General features: G+C 42.5%; 1 protein-coding gene across 1 annotated transcript; it reads right to left on the minus strand.

Moving 5' to 3' along the window:
• Positions 1–2418: 2418 nt before the first annotated feature.
• Positions 2419–23129, minus strand: LOC308074148 (dynein axonemal heavy chain 6-like). Its single transcript, XM_080413480.1, has 20 exons — positions 23115–23129; positions 22318–22384; positions 21494–21702; positions 20288–20394; positions 19941–20048; positions 19557–19646; positions 15870–16055; positions 15575–15626; positions 15141–15292; positions 13686–13838; positions 13115–13366; positions 12127–12255; positions 11324–11437; positions 10192–10335; positions 9375–9530; positions 9049–9099; positions 4423–4515; positions 3702–3882; positions 2860–2941; positions 2419–2554 (listed from the first exon to the last, which is right to left on the minus strand). The coding sequence occupies exons 2-20, from the start codon at positions 22368–22370 to the stop codon at positions 2479–2481; spliced, it is 2388 nt and encodes a 795-aa protein (XP_080269606.1). The 5' UTR covers positions 22371–22384; positions 23115–23129; the 3' UTR covers positions 2419–2478.
• Between the last annotated feature and the right edge of the window lie 2228 nt (positions 23130–25357).

Raw genomic sequence — 25357 nt, forward strand, 5'->3', positions numbered from 1 at the left:
TTTTTATTCAACGGCCTTTGTCGCCCTCATGTGGACAGAAGTGGAAGTCGTCAATAAATCCAGTGTTCACTCAGTTCAATGAAATATTAAAAACGAGATAACGCAATATGGTGCTAGTTTATATAATATAAGCTATTATAGCTGTGACACCTGGATCTCTGCATGAGGATTAAATGGTGCTTGTTAAAAGGATCTCTGGCTAACAAACCTTATATGCCTCAATACATTGAATAAATTATTTATTTTAGAAATCGTTAATCTTTTACTCAAGGGAGACAATTGAATTGAGTACATAATGACCCCATTTGAAACAAGCCATTAGGCTTTCATGGGTTTTGTAATCCTATTTAGTTGATCTTGTTGTATTTTAAACTGTACTTTCATGTGCTTTTTTTTTGCTGCAAACTTGAAACTTCTATATAAAGTATTTAATCAATCAAAAACCAACTGACGTTAGTTGATGTCGCAAGTTGATGATGTAATTTGTCTGTGTGGTCCAGAAATAAACAATTTTACTTAACAATATTTCAAATGCCTTTTTATTTAAGTTATGCATTCCATACATTCCTCAGGAATCAAATAATTAAAGGGTTATATTGGCCCCTTTTAAGTTATTACAGTGAGTGGGTTGTAATCTTGATCTTGACATGTTATAAGCTATTTTAAAGTTTAAAATATAACTTTATTTAAATCACTTTCCAAAAGCTGTAGGCCTATTGCTCATGTTGTCCACTTGAGGGCGACACAGACCAGGCATCCTGACCCAGGGTGCCTTTATTTTCATTCTATGGTCTCTGCTTATTATGTGTATTATAAAGCACTGAAGTCACTTGAAGGGATATTTCACTTTCAAAATAAAATAAACATAAAAAATTAATATTTTTAAAAAATGAAAAAAGTTATGGCAAAATCACGGCCCCCTCACACATTAGTAGGACACTCTAATGCGTGAGGGGGCCGTGTTTTTTCCATTACTTTTTTCATTTATTTTTAATAGTTATATAATAATTAATAGTTTATTTTATTTGAAAGTGAAATATCCCTTTTACAACAAGCACCATTTAAAGGGGCCAACATAATTCATAATACAACATTTCCACCTCAAAACGACTTGATTTCATTGTGGGTTATACTTGAAACATTAATACCTGGTTGTTAAGGATTAGAAGTTAGGGAACAGGGTAAATGGATGTAAATAATATATTTTTCTTTACTTAAAGTGCAACAATGAATCAAAATAAAAGTCTTTGGTCTTAGGATATCAAAAGCTTCTGTCCTGTCAGACCACACCATTCTCTAGCTGTTTTGAGCACAATTCTCAGGGCAAAAAAACACAACAGACATAAATGGTTATATAGCGCTTTTATCCAAGCTTTATATAGATCACCCATTCATACACCGATGGAGCAGGAAACCATACAAGGCACCAACCCACTCATCGGGAGCAATTGGGGGTTCAGCAACTTGCTCAAGGACACTTCGACACTAACTCTTCTGGGGGAGCCCGGGATTGAACTCGGAACCTCACGGTTACCATCCGGCCACTCGAGTAGCAAAGGCCCGGTCTCTCCTTTAGTATTTAAGGGACACGTTTGAATGCTAAGCAGTGCTTTGCCTGATGGTCCCAAATGTAGGACGGAACAAGGCCGGACCTGGCCTTGTATGTAATTAAAATAATTGCGAACGCGGAAGGAGGCTTACTATGTAACCCTGCTCAGGTTGTGGGTCTGTCTGTGTGTCTGTCTGTGTGCATGCACTACCTATGTAGAGGGCGCCAGAGTGCAGGAATTTAGACAATGCTCTGATTTAACACCACACACGCACGCACGCACACACGCACACACGCACACACACACACACACACACAGTTCCCCATCACAGTGAAATAACACCGATTACAAGTCTGTAAATACACAATATTTTCGAGCTGCGTTCGCTTCCAGCGTTCGCGCGTCTTACTTGTTTTAAAATGTATTCTAAACGAAATGGGCAAATCATCATTAATCATCATCTTTATTGTCACATCATAAGTTTACAGGTATATAAAAAGTGTGTGAAATCCTTTTTCGTACAAGCTTCCATCATTTATAGTTTTCAAGAAAGGCAAGAAGAATAGAGAGAGAAAGAAGACATGGAAAACGGTTCAGATACGTGTATTACTGCAGATATTTTTCAACCAATGCATGGTTTATTTATTTTCCAACAAACACAGTCAAAGTAATCCCCAATACAAGAGAAATTTCAGAGTATAATACACAAGTACATACCCACGTATTCAAAAGTATTTTGAAATCAAATCAATGAAAATATATATATTTGAAATAGGGCATAAGTGGATAATTCATCATATATTTTTGGTAAATTTGGGTCCCAAAAGTACAATATTTCTATTTGAAATGTAGCTGAGTGAAAGTCATATGCTTAAGGGAAAAAAAGAAGAAATGTACTTAAGTACAGTAAGTACTCAAGTAAATGTACTTAGTTACTGTCCACCACTGCTCCCAGCACTATAGTTGGGGCCGTCCTGGCTTCAGTGTGGCTGGACTCAGGCTCCCTGGAAGACAAAGGAACCACTGATTATCTGCCTGTCTGAGAAAATATTAGTATTTTATTAAGTTAAGGAACTCTCTTATAAGGTGTGTGTGTGTGTGTGTGTGTGTGTGTGTGTGTGTGTGTGTGTGTGTGTGTGTGTGTGTGTGTGTGTGTGTGTGTGTGTGTGTGTGCGTGCGTGCGTGCGTGCGTGCGTGCGTGCGTGCGTGCGTGCGTGCGTGCGTGCGTGCGTGCGTGCGTGCGTGCGTGCGTGCGTGCGTGCGTGTGCGTGCGTGCGTGTGTGCGTGCGCGTGTGTGTGTGAGAGGTACCTCTTGAGGTCCAGCTTATCATCCAGACTCTTGTGAATTTGCTCCAGCAGAACATTGTTGTTCTGAAAGATCTCCAGCAGACCTGTGGAGAGAAGTAACTCATTTATTGTATTTAAATAAGAGTAGCAATACCACATGAACAGTTGAGTACTTTGTCCACCAGTGGATGTGTGGTCCTCTCTCTTACTTACCTGGCTCTGTGGCTGACCTCCAGTGGTGGAAGAAATACTCAGAGAGTAAAAGTAAAAGTAGCAATACCACAATATAAAAAATACTCTGTTACCAGTAAAAGGCCTGTGTTCAAAATGTTACTTGAGTAAAAGTACAAAAGTATTGGCATCAAAATATACTGAGTACCAAAAGTAATATTACAAGCTCACAACGTGTTGGGAGCTTGTAGATCAGCCTAAGTATAAAATAGTGGAAGTGGTTAGTGTATGTTTTATAATAGTAATGTATATCTGCAAAGTAACTAGTAGCTAAAGTTTTCAAATAATTGTAGTGGAGTAAACGTACAATATTTGCCTCTGAGATGTAGTGGAGTAGAAGTAAAAGTATTGAAAATTGGAAATACTCGAGTAAAGTCAAAAGTAACTCAAAATTGTACCTAAGTACAGTACTTAACTACATGTACTTAGTTACTTTCCACCACTGCTGACCTCAGTGGATGTGAGGTCCTCTCTCTTACTGACCTGGCTGTGTGGTTGACCTCAGTGGATGTGTGGTCCTCTCTCTTACTGACCTGGCTGTGTGGTTGACCTCAGTGGGTGTGTGGTCCTCTCTCTTACTGACCTGGCCGTGTGGCTGACCTCAGTGGGTGTGTGGTCCTCTCTCTTACTGACCTGGCTGTGTGGCTGACCTCAGGGCGTTGGGCAGCAGGTTGACTCTCCTCATCACCTCCTTCCAGCTCTTGTCCACCTGTCTGAACATCTTGGCCTCGGCAGGAAGCTGCCTCTGGAGGTCTGAGGAGGAGAAGATGTTCTCCATGAACACCCAGCTGTCCTGACACCTCAACCACTGCTTCTGTGAGAGAGAGAGAGAGAGAGTTACCAGGAGAACCATAAGGAGAACCATAAGGAGAACCATAAGGGGAGGAAAATGTAATTTTCACATCTCTTTTGCAGTGGTGTAAAGTAGCTACTGTAACTACATTTACTTAAGTAATGTACTTAAGTAAAATGTTGAGGTACTTTTACTTTACTGGAGTTTATTCTGATATGTTTGTGTGTGTGTGTGTGTGTGTGTGTGTGTGTGTGTGTGTGTGTGTGTGTGTGTGTGTGTGTGTGTGTGTGTGTGTGTGTGTGTGTGCATGTCTCACCAGTGTGTGTGTGCAGAGGGTCAGTTGTTGTTGCCACTCGTCCACCCTCAGCTTGTTGGGACCAACGCCACAAGAGGGCGCTATTGTAGCTATGCTGGACATGCTGTCATCCAGGAGCATCTGCACACACGCACACACGCACACACACACACACACACACACAGTTAGTTGACTAATAAAGTATTCAAACAATTGAGAGAGCGAGATAGGTGTTTCATTAATAATAATAATAATAATAATAATACCTGGACATGCTGAGTGTCTCCCAGGATGAAGAGGTTCTTGGAGTCTCGGTGAGGAAGCAGAATTAACTCAGTGGATTTCCAGGAGTCTTCCACCTACACACACACACACACACACACACACACACACACACACACACACACACACACACACACACACACACACACACACACACACACACACACACACACACACACACACACACACACACACACACACACACACACACACACACACACACACACACAGGGGGGTATCATTTTGCGAGGCAAATAATCGATTGTATCAATACAAAGAACTTATGTGTTGTTTTAAGCAATATTAAGACAAGACATTTCGAGGGTTTAATTACTTTTCCATTCCATATCACAAGTAAGACGCGCGAACGCTGGAAGCGAACGCAGCTCGAAAATATTGTGTATTTACGGACTTGTAATCCGTGTTATTTCACCGTGATGGGGAGAGAACATTGTGTGTGTGTGTGAGTGTGTGATTATATTTCACAGTAAACGTGAGGGTGGTTTGGGTGTTCCCAATTTTGAATGGACATATATTGCTACGAGGCTCTCCCACTTGTTAAATATGCTGAACAACGATGACCAGTATGTGAGAGAGCTTGCACGTTCATCTCTATTTCTGGACCTAAAACGACGTAAGGTCCCCCTGGCATGTGGCTCGGATCCTTGCTTCCTAGGCTTCAGGAGGAAACCTAGTGGAAAGCTAGACAGTCGCTCTCCCGGCTTCGGTGTGTGGTCAGACTGGCCGGACTTAAACGATCTATGCTGTTGGGCTGATGTTACCTTGAAGTGGGTAGGGTCTAACTCAGAGGCGATGGCTGTCTCGGAGGACTTTATATCTGACCCCAGTATCTCTGTCAGAGCATCTATGACTGTGTGTGGAACAGAACACCAACTCCCACTGACTAATGCCCGAGGTCGCCTCTTATGGGCACAACAGCAAAGGCAGCGGCAGCATTGGACTGAACTGAGGTTGCAAGGGAAGACTGCATGTCTCCCCGCTGCGGATCATTCTGTCTCGCACTCTGTGCTAAAAAAATGTTGCTTTAGACAAATGCATTATTATCTTTACTCTGAAAGCGAGGTTGCAGGTTTTACCATCTAAACTTAACCTCTCCATCTGGTTTCCAGGCAACCATGCTCCTCACTGTATACATCATGGTCATGAACAAATAGCTGAAACCATGTCCCACATCTTAAATGGGTGCAATGTATACAGGGGACTCTACATAAGTAGGCATGACAGAATAGTGGATTTGATATCTAAAGATATCACTTCTATTTTCAGGTCCTCCATCACGCTGTATAAGCATTCTACTGTGAAGCCGAGCATGTTTAACCTGTGTAACGATGATTCTGTGTTCTCTAACATTTCAGCTAACACCCCTGATGTCATTGTTGTTAATGAAAACCATAGGGAGGTGTTCATTCTCGAGGTCGGCTGTACTTTTGATTACAGCTTAGAGGAAGCCTTCCTAACCAAAGTGCTAAAATATCATCAGCTAGAGCAGACCATCTCTCAGCTAGGCTACAGATGTAAACTTTTGGTTTTTATCTTTGGTAGTCTAGGGCACGTGCACAAGTTGGTTGTAAGGGGCCTGCAAATGGCCGGCCTCTCCAAAAGGAGGGCTAAACAATTAGCAAGGTACTGCTCAATATCAGCTATTATAGGAAGCCGCTCAATTTGGAGGAGGCGTTGCTTCCTTTACCCATGATTGTTGTCCGCTGTGTTTGACAAGTATGCCATCTTTTGTTTTGTATGTAATGTTGCTCTGCTTTACATGCGCTTTGTAACTAACTGTTTTCCCTTCATCTGACTGCACTGGCAGTGTTTATGTCCTTTGTACATCCTGTACTTCTCATTATGTGGACATAAATAAATATTTCAAATGTGTGTGTGTGTGTGTGTGTGTGTGTGTGTGTGTGTGTGTGTGTGTGTGTGTGTGTGTGTGTGTGTGTGTGTGTGTGTGTGTGTGTGTGTGTGTGTGTGTGTGTTGCATTGTAATCAGAGCAGGCTGTTGTGCATTGTAATCAGAGCATTATGAGAGCATGAATACAGACAGACACACTGGCTGCGGGTACATGGACCATCATGTATTCACTGGCTGCGGGTACATGGACCATCATGTATTCATTCAGAATGAATTCATTCCGAATGAACTCATTCCGAATAGAGGAATCTGATCCACTCACCTGTTTACATGGGACCTGAATAAAAGTATTCCTCGTTTACATGACCAAAGCATTCATTCGGAATATAACTTTTGACATGCGCAAAGTGGTTCCCGCCTACGCCCGGGCATGGACCAGGGGCCACTACCCGGAGCAGAGCTTCCCCTGGTGGGCATGGGGAGGAGGCAATGAATAGCCCCCTTGTGCCTCCGCGGCGGAGGTCTGTCGGTCGTAAGCAACGCACCGACTCCTGGCCAGGCAGCGTTGTATGCGGTACTCCGGTACAAGCCTGTGTTCCTTTGTTATCGCCGTTTTAATGCAAAAGTAGCAGATCTACAAGTTCAGACCAGTTTATTTTTTTGTATTGGTACCAGACACGGTAAAACGTAGGCTAGCCTATACGATTTGTCACATTTCTCATGTAGGTACGATGACGTCATCGTGCATTCGCACATGGTCATTATAATAATAAATAATAATACATAAACACCGGACCGCTCATGGTCATTATAATAATACATAAGAGAGAGAGAGAGCAACACTACAGTCTATGAAACAAGGCACACTCATTTATGGCAAAAGTACAAAAGTATTGGCATCAAAATATACTTAAGTAGAAAGTATAAGCTACTCATTATGCCGAGTGTCACGTTTTTCTTGTATTATTATGAAAAAGCTTTGAAACATGCTGTAACTCATTCACTGTGACGAAAACCCTCTTTCTGCGCCGAGTAGCGCGCGGTGCGCACACGGAGAATGCGGAGTCTGTCGCCCTAAAACACAATCGCCCCGGGTCAAAATCCAGCGACCATGGAGCGGCCGTGGATGGCCCGCTCAAAAGGTGCGTGGGGCGTGGTGTTTTGGGACGACCGTTCCGACTGCCCATGTAATGAATTGATTAAGTAAAACTCATCTGTTTTCGCTGCAGCTGCGCCCTAATAATGTTGTTTTCATTTATTTTTGTTTACGTATGCTATTAAAACAACGCAGCTATTGCAGTATTGGGCCTTAACATGTGATTAAAAATGTATACTATGTGGCCCCTCATATATAAAATAAATGTAAAATCTGATTTAAAATTGAAACTTGCAGCTGATCAATGCGTTTCTGCGTTTACGTGTGGACAGGGATTTAAAAAAAAAAATCTTTGTCATGTGGCCAGGGATTCTTTTTAAAAACTGAGGGCTAAATTACCAGTTTAGAAAAAGATCCATAAAGTGTAGCCTAGGCCAGCAATCCTTGGAGCGTCCGTTCTCCTGGACAAGTCTGGGCTTAACCATGGCTTATTAAATGACGCTATAGAATAGAATCATTCATTTTATCCCGCAGGAGCGACCGTGGCCGAATTAGAGATTTGATAGGTCATTTTGGACAATTCTGACAGCACTATAAGCACGGACATGCGCAAAGGAATGCATGTATTCCAAACAGAGAGGAGCGTTCGGAATAAAGTGTTTACATGGTCAATTCCGATTGGTGTATCCCGATTCAAACGGTCTATACCACCCCTCCTAACCCGAATGAAAATTCATTCGGGTCAGACTGGAATGGAATATTCTATTCCAATTGAGGTGTTTACATGAGCATTTCTATTCTGAATGAATTCATCCATTCATTCATTCCGAATAGAAGTGTATTCATTCCGAATGAAACTGTCCATGTACCCGCAGCCACAGACAGACACACACACAACCTGAGCAGGGTTACATAGTAAGCTCCACTTGGTCGGAGGCCTCCTTCTGCGTTCGCAACTACTGTACACTTGATCTATCAATAGATGTGTTTATTACACAGCTTGGTTAAAGGAAGCCAGTGGTCTACATTTTTAGAGGGATGGGGTCAGGGCATTCCACACCTGTTTAATGACCATCTCACCTGTTTAATGACCTAATGACCATCTCACCTGTTTAATGACCTAATGACCATCTCACCTGTTTAATGACCTAATGACCATCTCACCTGTTTAATGACCATCTCACCTGTTTAATGACCTAATGACCATCTCACCTGTTTAATGACCTAATGACCATCTCACCTGTTTAATGACCTAATGACCATCTCACCTGTTTAATGACCTAATGACCATCTCACCTGTTTAATGACCTAATGACCATCTCACCTGTTTAATGACCTAATGACCATCTCACCTGTTTAATGACCATCTCACCTGTTTAATGACCATCTCACCTGTTTAATGACCTAATGACCATCTCACCTGTTTAATGACCATCTCACCTGTTTAATGACCTAATGACCATCTCACCTGTTTAATGACCATCTCACCTGTTTAATGACCTAATGACCATCTCACCTGTTTAATGACCATCTCACCTGTTTAATGACCATCTCACCTGTTTAATGACCTAATGACCATCTCACCTGTTTAATGACCATCTCACCTGTTTAATGACCATCTCACCTGTTTAATGACCATCTCACCTGTTTAATGACCATCTCCACAGAAGCCTCTCTCGATGCACGTCCAGACACCTGAAGGTCAAAGGTCATGTCAGTCCTGTTCTGCGTGTATCTGTGTGTGTATGTGTATGTGTATGTGTATGTGTATGTGTATGTGTATGTGTATGTGTATGTGTGCGTGCGTGCATGCGTGCGTGCGTGTGTGTGTGTGTGTGTGTGTGTGTGTGTGTGTGTGTGTGTGTGTGTGTGTGTGTGTGTGTGTGTGTGTGTGTGTGTGTGTGTGTGTGTGCGTGTGTGTGTGTGTGTGTGTGTGTGCGCGTGTGTGTGTGTGTGTGTGTGTGTGCTACCTGCTGTATGTCCTGCTGATAGGAGAAGACGTTGAGCTCCATCAGAGCAGACAGACACATAGACTCCTCTGTCAGGGTGGTCTTCACCAGGCTCTCTAGCTCCTCCCAGTGGTGGGGCTTCAGATGTGGGTTACGCAAATCTGTGATCACAGGCAACTAACACACTGGAAATAGTCAAAAGAATAGCCGGGAAAAAATAGCAGATCTAAACGCTCAGCTTGTGACATTTTCAGTTCTGACATCGGCACACGTCTAAGTATAACATGGGGACAAGTCTAAACCCAGCCCTTAAACCTGACCTCTATATAATCATGACCCTAAACCTGACCTCTAAATGTCTAATCATGACCCTAAACCTGACCTCTAAATGTCTAATCATGACCCTAAACCTGACCTCTAAATGTCTAATCATGACCCTAAACCTGACCTCTAAATGTCTAATCATGACCCATAACCTCAACCTGAATCTTTTCCTAATCCTAAACCCTTTTAAACATAATATTTACACACATATTTATTTTGTGAGGACCAGGAAACTGCTCCACAGATATATAATATTATAATTGTTCATTAATCACAATCGTGGCAAAAGTTTGACATAACAGTGATATCGATTTGGAGTCATATTGCCCTTTTCTAGGTGCCAGGCCTATAGCATTATGTTCATAATGAATCCAACTCTTCCACACACACACACACACACACACACACACACACACACACACACACACACACACACACACACACACACACACACACACACACACACACACACACACACACACACACACACACACACACACACACACACACACACCTTGCCCCGCATGTCCTCCACTCTGCCCTTCAGACAGGACAGCACAGTGTTGGGAGGCAGACCCTCTTCCAGACGGAGGACATGAGACACGTACTTATGGACCTGGACCCCCAGCTGCTCCGCGTCCAGCTGGTCAAACCTGCTCTGAACACAAACACAGACGGACAGCACTTGAACTTAAACTCAAATTGAAAACAAAAAACACATTTTTTTTAATGATGACAAATGCAAAACTACTCGGATATTGTTTTTATTTGGCTAGATTCCGATATTGTTCAACTCTTAATTTCCGATATCAACCAATACCGATATATGCAGGCTTTTGTTTTTAGGCAACAACATCACATATCTCATAAAACATTATGCCGTTAATCTTATTGTGATGCCCCACTGGATGCATTCATCAATGCATTTCATGCTGCGTTCATGCAGGCTCAGAAATGCTGAAGCAGTTGATGCAGCAGTTGAACTAATAAATAAAAAACAGTTTATTCATAATGTACTCACCCCTGTGCCAGCAATTTGCGTGTTTTTTATTTTTTTTGTTTTGTAATTTTTCATTCAAATAAATTCTCTGATTGTGGTGTCAAGCACCTACGACAGTTCCACCAGTAGAGAGCAGCAAATCCACACATTGATCACCTCGCTCGCCCCCTCCCAAACAGGCCCACGTCATATCCTGTCATTCACCGGATGTGACGTTTTCGACAATCCCTGGTCCGCTGATCGGCCTGAAAACGATGTGATACACTACGACGATGACTGTTAGTCACCCGGACCAAAGAAAATAGAAGTTGAGCTGTCCGTTCGTTTTTTATACCGTGTGAAAAAACGTGTTTTTCCTTATTCTGGCCGAAAATAACCGGAGAAAAACAATGTGACCCGGAAATGAATTTTTTTTTTTACATCCGGCTCCGGATGAGTGTGACGTAAGTGGAAAACGAAAGTGTTGATGAGAAATAAACACAGCCGTGCGATCACAGATTAAACAATGAAAATTCCAAAGAACGCATCAATGCGTTCTTTTGAATGCTGGCACTCAAGCGATGGATTTGAAAGAACGCATCGATGCGATCTTGGCACTGTATGTGTTAACATCTCTAAAAACTCTAAGAACGTTGGTTGTCCTCACCTGCATCCATGCATCGTGTACACACTCCCATTCCTCCAGAGCGTCCCACAGCAGATGTTTCAGGCTCACTTCTGTACTCAGCTCCTCCATGGCCTCAAACCGGCTCTCCTCCACCTACACGTACAGGACCCCCAAATTAATGCATATTTGGCAGCAGAGATATTTTTGTGCCAGGCATGCAGGGTCTGTTATTGTGCATACTGTGCATGTATGCATGCATGTATGTATGTATGTATGTATGTATGTATGTATGTATGTATGTATGTATGTATGTATGCATGCATGTATGTATGTATGCATGTATGACATACACAGTGGTGGAAAAAGTACTCAAATTCTTTACTTAAGTAAAAGTACCAATACTGCAATATAAAAATACTCCGTTACAAGTAAAAGTCCAGAATTAAAAATGTATTTGAGTAAAAGTACAAAAGTATTGGCATCAAAATGTACTTAAAGTACCAAAAGTAAAAGTACTAAATATTTGAAAATAGCCGATCTACAAGCTCACAGCTTGTAGATCGGCTATTTTCAAATAGCCTTTGTATAAAATAGGGCTAAAGTGGTAAATGTGTGTTTCATTATATCATAGTTTATATCTGAAAAGTAACTAGTAACTAAAGTTTTCAAGTAAATGTAGTGGAGTAAAAGTACAATATTTGCCTCTGAGATGTAGTGGAGTAGAAGTAAAAGTATTGGAAATTGGAAATACTCAAGTAAAGTACAAATACCTAAAAATTGTACTTAAGTACAGTACTTGAGTAAATGTACTTAGTTACTTTCCACCACTGGACATACAGTACCTTGAAGTTGTGTTGGTAGGAGATGTATGAGGAGGCCAGAGCTTGGAGTTCATCTATGGAGATCTGGAGTTCCCCCAGCAGCTGTCTGACCTTGGAGCGGTCCGCCTTGAGGTCCAGGAAGCGACAGTCCTTCAACAACAACAACTCCATAACGTTAAAGACACAGCTAAGACATTATGCCTGCTTTATGCTGCGTGCGTGGTACGACCGTGCTGTGTGCACCGAAAAGAGCAAAGAATTGCTTTAGGGCTAAAAATAACCATTTGGTTTATTCTCTCAAGCCCGGACCGGCAATTCTGCACCGTATAACTCAACTGTAATATGAGAGGTTGAGGCAACATGTACAGTACAGGGGAAGAAGAGTTAGTTTTTTTTGTTAGAAATAAATATAAATGTGCCGATGCCTGTTATTTGTTGTTTTGTTTAGTTTGTCCGAGCTTAAGGAAATAATTCTATGACTTTATAGTGTTTTTATCCTTTACAGCGTTCTTATAAAATAAAAAATAAAAGAATCGGTTAATAATCAGTCCCTCCCTATGTTGGGCATGTCATTATAGGCAAAAACGTTGGAAAACAGCCGATGTACAAGCTTAACAACACACATTGTGAGCTTAACAACACTTAACCCTTTAAGACCTGAGAAGATTCTAGAAAGGTCTTCTAAATCCTAAAAAAAATTTGAAAGAAAAACCCAATTTTTTTTTCCTCGATTTTTCAAAAATAGCAGATCTACAAGCTCATAGCGCGGCACTCGGTGCCGTGCTATGAGCTTGTATATCTGCTATTTTTGAATAGCCAAAGACATCTAAAGTGACACAGATGCGTTCCAGGTATCAATGGGTTAAGTGGTTTTTGTTGATATATATTAACTTTAAAAGAAATAACACCTTTCTCGATTGAATAATCACAAAAACATAACCTAGTGATGTCTGAAAACACTATGAATGATAATAAAATAAAATAAAGTGTGTGACGTAAGAGTACATACCTGAGCGTTTAGCTTGACCCTCTTGACCTCGGCGTCCAGCTCTTTGATGTCGGCCTGCAGACAGCAGCAGAAGCTGCTGACTGTGTGGTCTCTCTGAGCCGCGGCCTGGTCCATGGCGCCGCGCACCGCCGACACCGAGGAGCGCAGCGTGGAGAACACCATCAGGTCCACGGGGGGCGTGGCCACACAGTACGCCTCTATCAGCTTGTACATCTGACACACCTGGTCCTGATGCTCCTCCAACACTGATATCTGGAGAGATGAGACCAGACCAGACGGGTTGTGAGCTTGTAGATCGGTTATTTTCAGCATGCAACCAAGAGTAAAATCAGCAATTACGACGCCATCAAGGCACCGCCAACATACATTTTAGTCGACTAAATCAACTGTAGATTTAGTCGACTATAATCTTATGATATTTAGTCGACTAAAACTAGACAAAAACTAAAACATCTCAGATGACTAAAATATGACTAAAACTAAATGGAATTTTATTCAAATGACTAAAACGGAATCAAAATTTGCTGTCAAAATCAACACTAATGTGTGTGTGTGTGCGTGTGTGTCTTACTCTGTCCTGTATGAGGTCCAGGAAGGTTAGGTAGGTGACATACTCGCTGGTAACAGAGGGGATGATCTTCAGGTTAAACTCTGCATCCTGAGCCTCTGTGATGATGGAGTCCAGCCTCCTCCTGGCCTGAGTGTGGAGCGTCTTGTTCACCGCCTGGACACACACACACACACACACACACACACACACACACACACACACACACACACACACACACACACACACACACACACACACACACACACACACACACACACACACACACACACACACACACACACACACACACAGATCACATGGTTAACCACGCACGTTTTTTTGTGCCGTTTGCTATGAGAATGTATAACCATGAATGCAAAGGGCAACGATATGTTGACTTTCTGTGACTTTCTGGTATAGCGTTACGTCTTTATACATGTCTAAACATTTTACACCGTCAGTGAGAATGTACAAACATTCCTGTGTCAAACCTTCCATGTTTCAACTCTGTACTGAAAATCCTGAAACCTTTGCACATCTCTCTGCTAATACACCAGATGTTGTTGTTGTCAATGAAGGAAACAGATCACTTTTCATTCTTGAAATGGCCTGACTGCACCTTTGACTCTAACTTAGAGGAAGCTTTTATGATCAAAGTCATTAAATACCAGCCGCTCCTCCATACCGTCACAGAGCTATAGGCTATAGGTGCAATTTACTTGTGTTTATCTTTGGCAGCCTAAGACATGTACATAGGTTGGTTGTAAGAGGCTTCCAACAACTTGGGATGCCAAAAAAAGCAGCTAAACGGCTTGCAAAATTCTGTGCAAATCTCTTCTACTATCGGTAGCCGCCAAATATGGCGAAGACGCTGTTATTTGTACCCCTGAAGGGTGTGGGGGTATTTGTCCATGATTTGCTGACTGTACATTTTGACCTTGTATTGTATCTCTTATGTGGACATAGATAAATGATTAAATGTGTGTGTGTGTGTGTGTGTGTGTGTGTGTGTGTGTGTGTGTGTGTGTGTGTGTGTGTGTGTGTGTGACAGAGGTGTGCATTGGCACTGCCCTCACGATTCAATTCGATTACGATTCACCAGGTAACGATTCGATTCGATTACAATTAACCTTGTAATAATTCGATTCGACGATGCATCGCGATGCATCACACTTTTCTATATTATTGTACAACATGGAAACTTTTTCATCAGTCAATACAAGCAGTCAGATATACTGAACGACATATATCTGCCTGCTTCTCTGTGCAATTAGCAACATGATTAAAAAACAAAAAGATATATATATTAAAAATATTAATTTAAAAAAAAAACATTCTTTTTCTAAATCGATTATTCGATTAATCGATTATTGACATTTGTGAATCGATTCATAATTGTCCATGTCCGCATTGCGATTAATCGATTATTCGATTATTTTTGACACCACTAGTGTGTGTGTGTGTGTGTGTGTGTACCTCCAGACAGCGTTGTGGTGAGGGCATCAGTGTTTGTTTCAGCTGGGTGGTGTCCACCAGTAGCAGACCCAGGTGCATTGTGGGTGCCATGTCCAGGGTGTCTCTGTGCTGGGCGTGGTAGCGCTCCAGACTGGTCTGAAAGAACCCCACGTCTACACACACACACACACACACACACACACACACACACACACACACACACACACACACACACACACACACACACACACACACACACACACACACACACACACACACACACGTTTGACTAGTACTACTGTATAATGCTGCCATAGTGTCTTTAAGTTTGACGAGTAAGGTAAAGTAATGCTACTGTACTGTATCGTTATGGTTGTGTTGTTTTGGTAAACCACATTCAGCAGTGTGTCATTGTGGTTGTAGCATCAGTGTTACCATAGTAACAGCATCAGTACCATGGTCCTGTATCATCAGTGTTACCATAGTAACAGCATCAGTACCGTGGTCCTGTAGCATTAGTGTTACCATAGTAACAGCATCAGTACCATGGTCCTGTATCATCAGTGTTACCATAGTAACAGCATCAGTACCATGGTCCTGTATCATCAGTGTTACCATAGTAACAGCATCAGAACCATGGTCTTGTATCATCAGTGTTACCATAGTAACAGCATCAGTACCATGGTCCTGTAGCATTAGTGTTACCATAGTAACAGCATCAGTACCATGGTCCTGTAGCATTAGTGTTACCATAGTAACAGCATCAGTACAGTAATCCTGTAGCATCAGTGTTAACATAGTAACAGCATCAGTACCATGGTCCTGTAGCATCAGTGCATCCAGGTCCAGTGTGTGGTTGTGGTTGTAGAACAGCCTGAAGCGCTCAAAGCTCTCTGCGTACGTGTTGGCCGACTCGAAACTCAACTGCAGCGATTGCTGTGGGAGCAAAAAACAAAAATAAAAAAACTAACAATATTAGCCTTCAATCTACCTTTATTTAAACCGTCAAGAAGAGAGGGAGACCACTGAGTTACAACACAACAAAACAATACACATTTCATGAAGATTGCAATGAAATGCGTCAGTGGCAACAATGTGTCCATTTTCATAGTATTTAACAGTTTGATCCAGGTGTGTGAGGTGCAACATGTTGTCCATTTGTCACAGTCTCTGTCAGTGTCCTTGTGTTTTTAGTGTTTGTGTCTGTGTCTCTGTGAGTGTGTGTGTGTGTGTGTGTGGGTGTAGGCATGACTCCAGCTTCCAGCTTGGCACACCTGTTTCCATTCCCCTCATCTCCCTCACCTGCCTGTCGTCAGCTCATCCACCTCTAGTAGGGGGTACTAAGCACAAAAAATGGCCAAATCGTTACGCGGTGGATAAAAGCATGAAATTTGATACAGATGTCCCTTGGGTCATCCTAAAACATCCTAGAAGGGGTGCCCAAAAAAATCTTAAACAGGAAGTGACTTATGGACAAAATTCAAAATGGCCACCTAAACTGTTGACCGTTGACTCAAAAGACACCAAAAGAATCTCCAAAAAGCATAAAATTTGGCACATATGTCCCTTGGGTCATCCTAAGACATCCTAGAAGGGGTGCCCAAAGGAATCTGAAACAGGAAGTGAGTTATTGACTAAATTGAAAATGGCCGCCTAGTGTTGTCGATTGACTCAAAAGACAACTAAAGAATCTCATAAAAGCATACAATTTGGCACACATGTCTTTTTGGTCATCCTAAGACATCCTAGAAGGGGTGCCCAAAGAAATCTTAAGCAGGAACTGAGTTATTGACAAAATTGAAAATGGCCGCCTACAGTGTTATCTATTGACTCAAAAGACAACTAAAGAATCTCATAATGGCATACATGTCCCTTGGGTCATCCTAAGACATCCTAGAAGGGGTGCCTGAAATTATCTGAAACAGGAAGTGAGTTATTGACTAAATTGAAAATGGCTGTGTACAGTCTTGACAGATGATGCAAAAGACACTCATAAAAAATAATCTCATAAAAGCATGAAATTTGGTACAAATGTCCCTTGGGTGATCTGAATGCATCCTAAGGGGTGCCAAAAAAAGTTTGAATAGTCTCTCAATGGAAAACACTCCTCCCACACGGGCTGCACTGCTACAATATTCAAATCGAGCAGCCAATCTAGCATTTGGTCCAGAAGCCTGAAAGCTATGCAATCTCTACCATCTCCTGACAAATAAATTAAAGTCGCTGATTCGTGGACACCTTTATGGACACTCTTGCCAGAGGCTGCTTAAGTTTGTAGAGAACTCAAGTGTGGCTGCAAAGCTGAGCCCTTCTGTTCGAGAAAGTGTAGATGCCGGGATGCTGGGTTACCTTGCAGAGCATTATGCCAATGTGCTGGTAATTGCGAAATGGCACACATGAATACATGTAGTTACTAAACACTAATCAATCACAAAAAAACAGTAATGATCAAGAAGAAAATACATGAGAAGATAGAGTGTAAAACAAGCAAGAAGATGTAGAGTGCAAAATAAATAAGATGCAGAGAGTAAAATAAGAATATGCAGAGTAAGATAAGATGCAGAGTAAAATAAATGAGAATATGCAGAGAGTTAGATAAATAAAGAAGATTCAAAGAGTACAATAAAAAAATTATGCAGAAAGTAAAATAAATAAATGATGTAGAAATGAAAACAGAAGGTAGACTACAAAATACGGCAAGTTATGCACTGCATAACCTGTCGTATTGAGTCTGCATAATATGCAGACTGCCATGGTCAACTGTTTAAACAGCCATTTAGAATTTCTTCAACATGGTCCCTTCCTAAAAAGTTTAATAAACAAGCAAACAAATAAATAACCCCTTCTAGGATATATTAAGAAGCACTCAATGTACGTACCAAATTATACACTTTTATGACGTCCCCTTATGTTTTCTTTTGTGTCAACTGCTTTTAGGCGGTCACTTCCTGTTTAAAACCTTTTTGGGCACCCCTTGTAGGATGCGTTCAGATCACCCAAGGGACATTTGTACCACATTTCATGCTTTTATGAGATTCTGTAGGTATCTTGCATCATCTTTCAACACTGTAGGCGGCCATTTTCAATTTAGTCAATAACTCACTTCCTGTTTCAGATTATTTTTGGCACCCCTTCTAGGATGTGTTAGGATGACCCAAGGGACATATGTGCCAAATTGTATACTTTTGGGAGATTCTATAGGCTTTTTGAGTCAATCGCCAACACTGTAGGCGGCCATTTTCAATTTAGTCAATAACTCACTTCCTGTTGAAGACTTTTTTGGGCACCCCTTCTAGGATGTCTTAGGATGACCCAAGGGACATGTGTGACACATTTTATACTTTTTGGAGATTCTTTAGTTGTCTTTTGAGTCAATCGACAACACTAGGCGGCCATTTTCAATTTGGTCAATAACTCACTTCCTGTTTCAGATTTTTTTGGGCTCCCCTTCTAGGATGTCTTAGGATGACCCAAAGGACATGTGTGCCACATTGTATGCTTTTTGGAGATTATTTTGGTGTCTTTTGAGTCAACGGTCAACAGTTTAGGTGGCCATTTTGGATTTTGTCCATAACTCACTTCCTGTTTAAGATTTTTTTGGGCACCCCTTCTAGGATGTTTTAGGATGACCCAAGGGACATCTGTATCAAATTTCATGCTTTTATCCGCCGCGTAACGATTTTTCACTTAGTACCCCCTACTACTCCACATTATATAAACCCTGCTCATCACGCAATCCACCGCCAGATTGTGTCACAGCCTCATGTCGTGGTAACACTTCCAGCTTCTCCTAGTGTGTTTGTTCTTAGAGAATCCTAGATCTTCACCTCTCAAGACTTTGCAACGTTTTTTTGTTCTTTGTGTTTTTGACTATAAGGGCACGGTCACAGCGAAGTTGGTTCATTGCCATTCGCGGATTTCTGCGAAAGAAACGCTCCATTCCCATTGGAAAGCGTTGGCAGAATCCACCCTCATGGGTAGAATTACCTTTATTTTTAAATTTTTGTTTTTCCAAAAGAGCAAAAATAGCCGATCTACGAGGTTGTAGATGGTCTATTTTCACTAGGGCTTAAGTGTAAAACTGTCTAATTGTTTCCTACCAACTTTAGCTACAGAAGCTGTGAGATTCTCCTCAGTGCGTAGCTGACCTCACTGTTGTCTTTATGATGTCATCATGCACTGACCTCACTGTTGTCTTTATGATGTCATCATGCACTGACCTCACTGTTGTCTTTATGATGTCATCGTGCACTGACCTCACTGTTGTCTTTATGATGTCATCATGCACTGACCTCACTGTTGTCTTTATGATGTCATCGTGCACTGACCTCACTGTTGTCTTTATGATGTCATCATGCACTGACCTCACTGTTGTCTTTATGATGTCATCATGCACTGACCTCACTGTTGTCTTTGATGATGTCATCGTGCACTGACCTTGATGTTTTGGATGATGCTCTGAAGGTGCTGGTCCTCTTTCTGCATGGACTCTAGACAGGGACCGTCCCCACATGTCTTCTCCTCCACCTGGACACGGACACACACACACACACACACACACACACACACACACACACACACACACACACACACACACACACACACACACACACACACACACACACACACACACACACACACACACACACACACACACACACACACACACACACACGTGATGTGGGGTCAGTACCTTGTTACCATGGTGATGCTGTGTCAGTGTACCTTGTTACCATGGTGATGCTGTGTCAGTGTACCTTGTTACCATGGTGATGCTGTGTCAGTGTACCTTGTTACCATGGTGATGCTGTGTCAGTGTACCTTGTTACCATGGTGATGTGGGGTCAGTACCTTGTCGTAGATCAGAGGTTGTGTGAACGAGGTGAAGTGTGAGTCCGGCAGCAGAGAACCAACAGACAACACTGTCTGCTGGAACCGTCCAATGATCTCTGAGAGAGTCTCCTGTCAATCACACCGACACACGCACGCACGCACGCACGCACGCACGCACACAATTTTCACCATTTTAAATTTGTGGAAAAACATAAAATAGATATATATTTTTCTAAATGGAAAAAGAGGAGAGGAGAGGAGAGGAGAGGAGAGGAGAGGAGAGGAGAGGAGAGGAGAGGAGAGGAGAGGAGAGGAGAGGAGAGGAGGTCACTAACCTGGAAGTGGTCCTCAGAAGGCTGGTAGGTCAGAGTGTGATGGTCCAGCATCAGCTCAGTGATGAACATGGAGGTGATGAGAGCTGGACTACTGTCTGATGTACTGTCTGATAGCACAGACTGACACACACACACACACGCACGCACGCACGCACGCACGCACGCACGCACGCACGCACGCACGCACGCACGCACGCACGCACACACAACACACAAGCACACACACACACACACACGCACGCACGCACGCACGCACGCACGCACGCACGCACGCACGCACGCACGCACGCACGCACGCACGCACGCACGCACGCACGCACGCACGCACGCACGCACGCACGCACGCACGCACACACGCACGCACGCACGTGCACACACACAGAATGGTTTACATCAGTAAGTAATTCTCTACCTTTTTATTTTGCAAGGAACAGTTTAAGCAGCTTGATGTGCATTAGGCCACAGACTCTCAGTTGATACAATACGTATCTCTGGGAATCCAATCTACACTGTAAAAGAGAGTACAAATGGAACCAAATTAACCTGTAAGGTAATTTTTTTCTTTAACTCTAAAGGTGGTTACACACCGGCGAATATGCGAATATACGAATATACGCACAATTCGGACTCGTTCCGAATAATTAAAAGACGCTTTTTTCGCTCCGCGAAACTGATGTGGACGCTTGCATTGACTTTATAAGGTTTTTTAAAAAAACGTATTATTCGCATGAAAAAAATGGCCCCGGTGTGTAAGGACCTTAAGAGTTAAAGGCCTGTAAGAGTCCATTGGGTTCCCTGCAACCCCCCATTTCACTCATGTGGGGAAATCCCTGTTCAAACCAAAGATGTATGGATTGCTCCTTTTCTACAATAAGTCCCCTACTTTTTCCCCCTTAACACTACATTTCTTTGCCAAAATTTGCAGATCTACAAGCTCAGCTTGTACATCTATTTATATTTCTAGATCCATTCTTTTTTAAATGCTTTAGGGTGCCGTCACACCGAACTCTGATTCTGCCTGTGTGGTGGATTCTTAGCCTGGCTAAGGCTAGTGGATTCTGCCAGTGCTTTTCAATGGGAATGGATTTCTGCAGAAATCGAAATAGCAGAGTTTTGAAGCATCCGAAAATACAAATATTCAAATAAAGTTACAGATACTCAAACTATTTACTTAAGTACAATACTCAAGTAAATGTACTTTGTTACTGTCCACCACGGTCTGTCCATCATCATGCAGTACCTTGTTGTCATCATCATCATCATCATCACAGTGCTGGTGTTCCTCCTCCCCTGCAGGGGGTGCTGTGGTGCTGCTGTGCAGCTTGTCCTGCAGCACAGCCAGCAGAGTGGACACAGAGTTGACCATCAGAACATGCATGGTGTTGATGACCAGGTAGTCCACCAGGCGGATGAAGCTGCCAGGGAGGGAGTGGATGTAACACATTTTATTGGCACGGTAATTGATTGATTGAATACTTTATTCACGGAAAAATAAGGAAAAAAAGGTACAGTACAACGATTTAAAAACACGCCAAATGACACAGAAATGTTTCCATAGTGGTCCATTGAACACCCGACACTCAAAGACATGAGACAACACAACAATGAGACAACACAACAATGAGACAACACAACAATGAGACAACACAACAATGAGACAACACAACAATGAGACAACACAACAATGAGACAACACAACAATGAGACAACACAACAATGAGACAACACAACAATGAGACAACACAACAATGCAACAACAACAAAGCATTGACAGACAGACAGACAGACAGACAGACAGACAGACAGACAGACAGACAGACAGACAGACAGAGACAGGCAGGCAGACAGAGGCAGGCAGGCAGGCAGGCAGACAGACAGGCAGACAGACAGACAGACAGACAGACAGACAGACAGACAGACAGACAGAGACAGGCAGGCAGGCAGACAGACAGACAGACAGACAGACAGACAGACAGACAGACAGACAGACAGACAGACAGACAGACAGACAGACAGACAGTATCACTCACCAGGTGAGACGTCTACAGTGGTATCTCTTGTTGATCTGTTCTATATAGGTCATCTTGTGTTGTCTGTCTGTGGACACACATGACATGATGCAACATCATGTTCAACCCAGATTTGGCTCAACTAAGGGTATGAACTCGTTCTCATGCTATTCAGCAAAAATGTGGAATGCCCTACCAAAAGGAGTAAAGGAGTGTAAAACCCTACTCACTTTCAAAACTGCCCTAAAGATACACCTTCAGGAGGCTGCAATTCGAAAATGGCCCCTGTCTAAGTCTTAACCTACCCCCCCCCCCCTTCCCCCTCCTTCATTTTCCTCTTTTGTATATATTTATATATTTTTTTCTCTCGTCATACCAGTAACCTGAAAGCTGATTGTATGACATTCTGTATAGTAGTGTGTATATCTGCCTGCCTCTTATATTTCATCATGATTTGTGTGCATGGGGTTCTCATCTTAAACAAGCGTTATGCTTAATGAGGGTTTCCAGTTTAGTAGACCTTGTATTGTGAATTTGTACTTCCATGTACTGTTATGTACTGTCATGTACTATTCTCATGTCTTTCTAAATAAACTACATCAATCAATCAATCAACATAAACTCTAAGAACATTAATCAGGGGTCTTCAACCTTTTTCAGGCCTTAGCTGAGAGAGAGATGAAACCCCCCCCCCCCCACTACATATTGTATAAACATTGTGTTGCAAATTCAACTTTTTCAAAGATAGCTTCATAGACTTGATTCAGACTTGATTTGGTAAATGTTTTAGGGCCTAGTGTGTGTGTGTACATACATACTTGTGTCTATGAGGTCATGGTAGTGTGTGTGTGTGTGTGTGTGTGTGTGTGTGTGTGTGTGTGTGTGTGTGTGTGTGTGTGTGTGTGTGTGTGTGTGTGTGTGTGTGTGTGCATACATACTTGTGTCTATGAGGTCATGGTAGTGTGTGCATACATACTAGAGGTGTAACGATATAGTAACTGCATCGAAAAATCGATTTTAATTTTCAACAATCTACTATATCGATATGCAAACAGCAAAGTATCATATCGTTTGACTTTGTATCGTATCAAATCGTTTTGCAATGCAAATAATCTATTTTATCAATACTAACTACTTGCGTGTTGTATTTAGCAATTTTAAGAAGAAAAAAAGAGAAAGAGGGGTTTATATCCAGTATCCAGGTACTTATTTTTCACGCAGAACTTTTGGGTAAATAAATAGTTACTATATCGATTTAAAATCATTGAATCGAATCGTTCTAAATTAACCTGTCCTGTATCGTTCATGTATCGTATCGACAACCAAGTATCGTGATACATATCGAATCGTTGTTAAAACGTATCGTTACACCCCTAATACATACATACTTGTGTCTATGAGGTCATGGTAGTGTGTGTGTGCATACATACTTGTGTCTATGAGGTCATGGTAGTGTGTGTGTGCATACATACTTGTGTCTATGAGGTCATGGTAGTGTGTGTGTGCATACATACTTGTGTCTATGAGGTCATGGTAGTGTATCTCATGTCCAGTCTCCAGCAGAGCAGTGCGACAGGCACTCAGGGTCACTTCCTTCACCAGATCTCTAAACTCCTGCAGACGGACTGACACCTAGTGGACACAATGAGAACAACACATGCACAGATCATCGCTGCAGACAGACAGACAGACAGACAGACACCTAGTGGACACAATGAGAACAACACATGCACAGATCATCACTGCAGACAGACAGACAGACAGACAGACAGACAGACAGACACCTAGTGGACACAATGAGAACAACACATACACAGATCCTTACTGCAGACAGACAGACAGACAGACAGAAAGACACCTAGTGGACACAATGAGAACAACACATACACAGATCCTCACTGCAGACAGACAGACAGACACACCTGGACACAACAACAGATGTAAACATTTGACCAGCAGATGGCGCATGTCAATCACACAACACAACAACACGGAGGGAAGGAGAGCAGCAACTAAACACCAGTAGACGACCAGGCAGGCCCGGCGCCACGGGGGGCCTGAGGGGGCATTGCCCCCTCAGTTTCAAATTGTGCCCCCTCAGTTTATTTTGGGGGGGAAAAAATGAAAATTATTTTTTTTATAATTATTTTTTTGACAAAAAATCGGTAAAATCAGGCAAAAATAAGAATTAAATAACATAAGCCTAACCTAACCCTAAACCCGAAATAAAGTAACAAAAAACGGCCAAAAACGGCCACAATCCGCGCAATTAACCGCAAAATTTTGCGTCCCGCGACATGCCCCCCACAATTTTCAACTGCCCCCTCAGTCATTTCATCCTGGCGCCTGGCCTGCGACCAGGGGCCACATACGGCCCCCACCTTCAAGTTCACTTAATGCAGCCCACGGGCCAATACACACACTGATATATTATTGATTTACGTTGTTCCAGTTCCAAACATGCAAGTCTAAATCAGTGGTTCTCAACCAGTGGTCCAGGGACCACCAGTGGTCCTTGAGGGGGTTCCAGGGGGTCCCCAGCTAAATTAATAGTTAGGAACCAAATTGACCCTTATGTGTCCGTAACTCTGAGAGTGCACAAATGGAACCAAATGGACCCTAACGGGTCCATTTGGTTCCATTTGTACACTCTGGGACATGGTTGAGTCCCAGGCATATCATTTTAAATGGGGGTCCGTGGGCTAATATGTGTCAATTTGGGGGTCCTTGACACGAAAAAAGGTTGAAAAACCACTGGTCTAAATGATCCGTTTCATGCAGGCTACTACGGTTCCCACCTCCTGTAGCTGTGTGTACTGAGCCTCCCTGAACTCCGTCAGGGTGTACATGTGGTCAGTCTGGACACAGCACAGACTGAGCTCACTGAGTCTGGAGCACATCTGCTGAATGTCCACCAGCGCCGGACGCAGGGACTGCATGGAGAGAAACACACAAAGCACCGTTCAGAGATCTGTTTACAGGGTTTGTACAGTCTAAAAGGGCCCTCATGGGGTAGCCTGGTAAACCCTCCCTCCGGAAATCTCATTTCCATTTGATTCCA

This window comes from Gymnoscopelus braueri (genome assembly GCF_963280865.1).
Source record: "Gymnoscopelus braueri genome assembly, chromosome: 19".
In the NCBI taxonomy this organism is placed as follows: Eukaryota; Metazoa; Chordata; class Actinopteri; order Myctophiformes; family Myctophidae; genus Gymnoscopelus; species Gymnoscopelus braueri.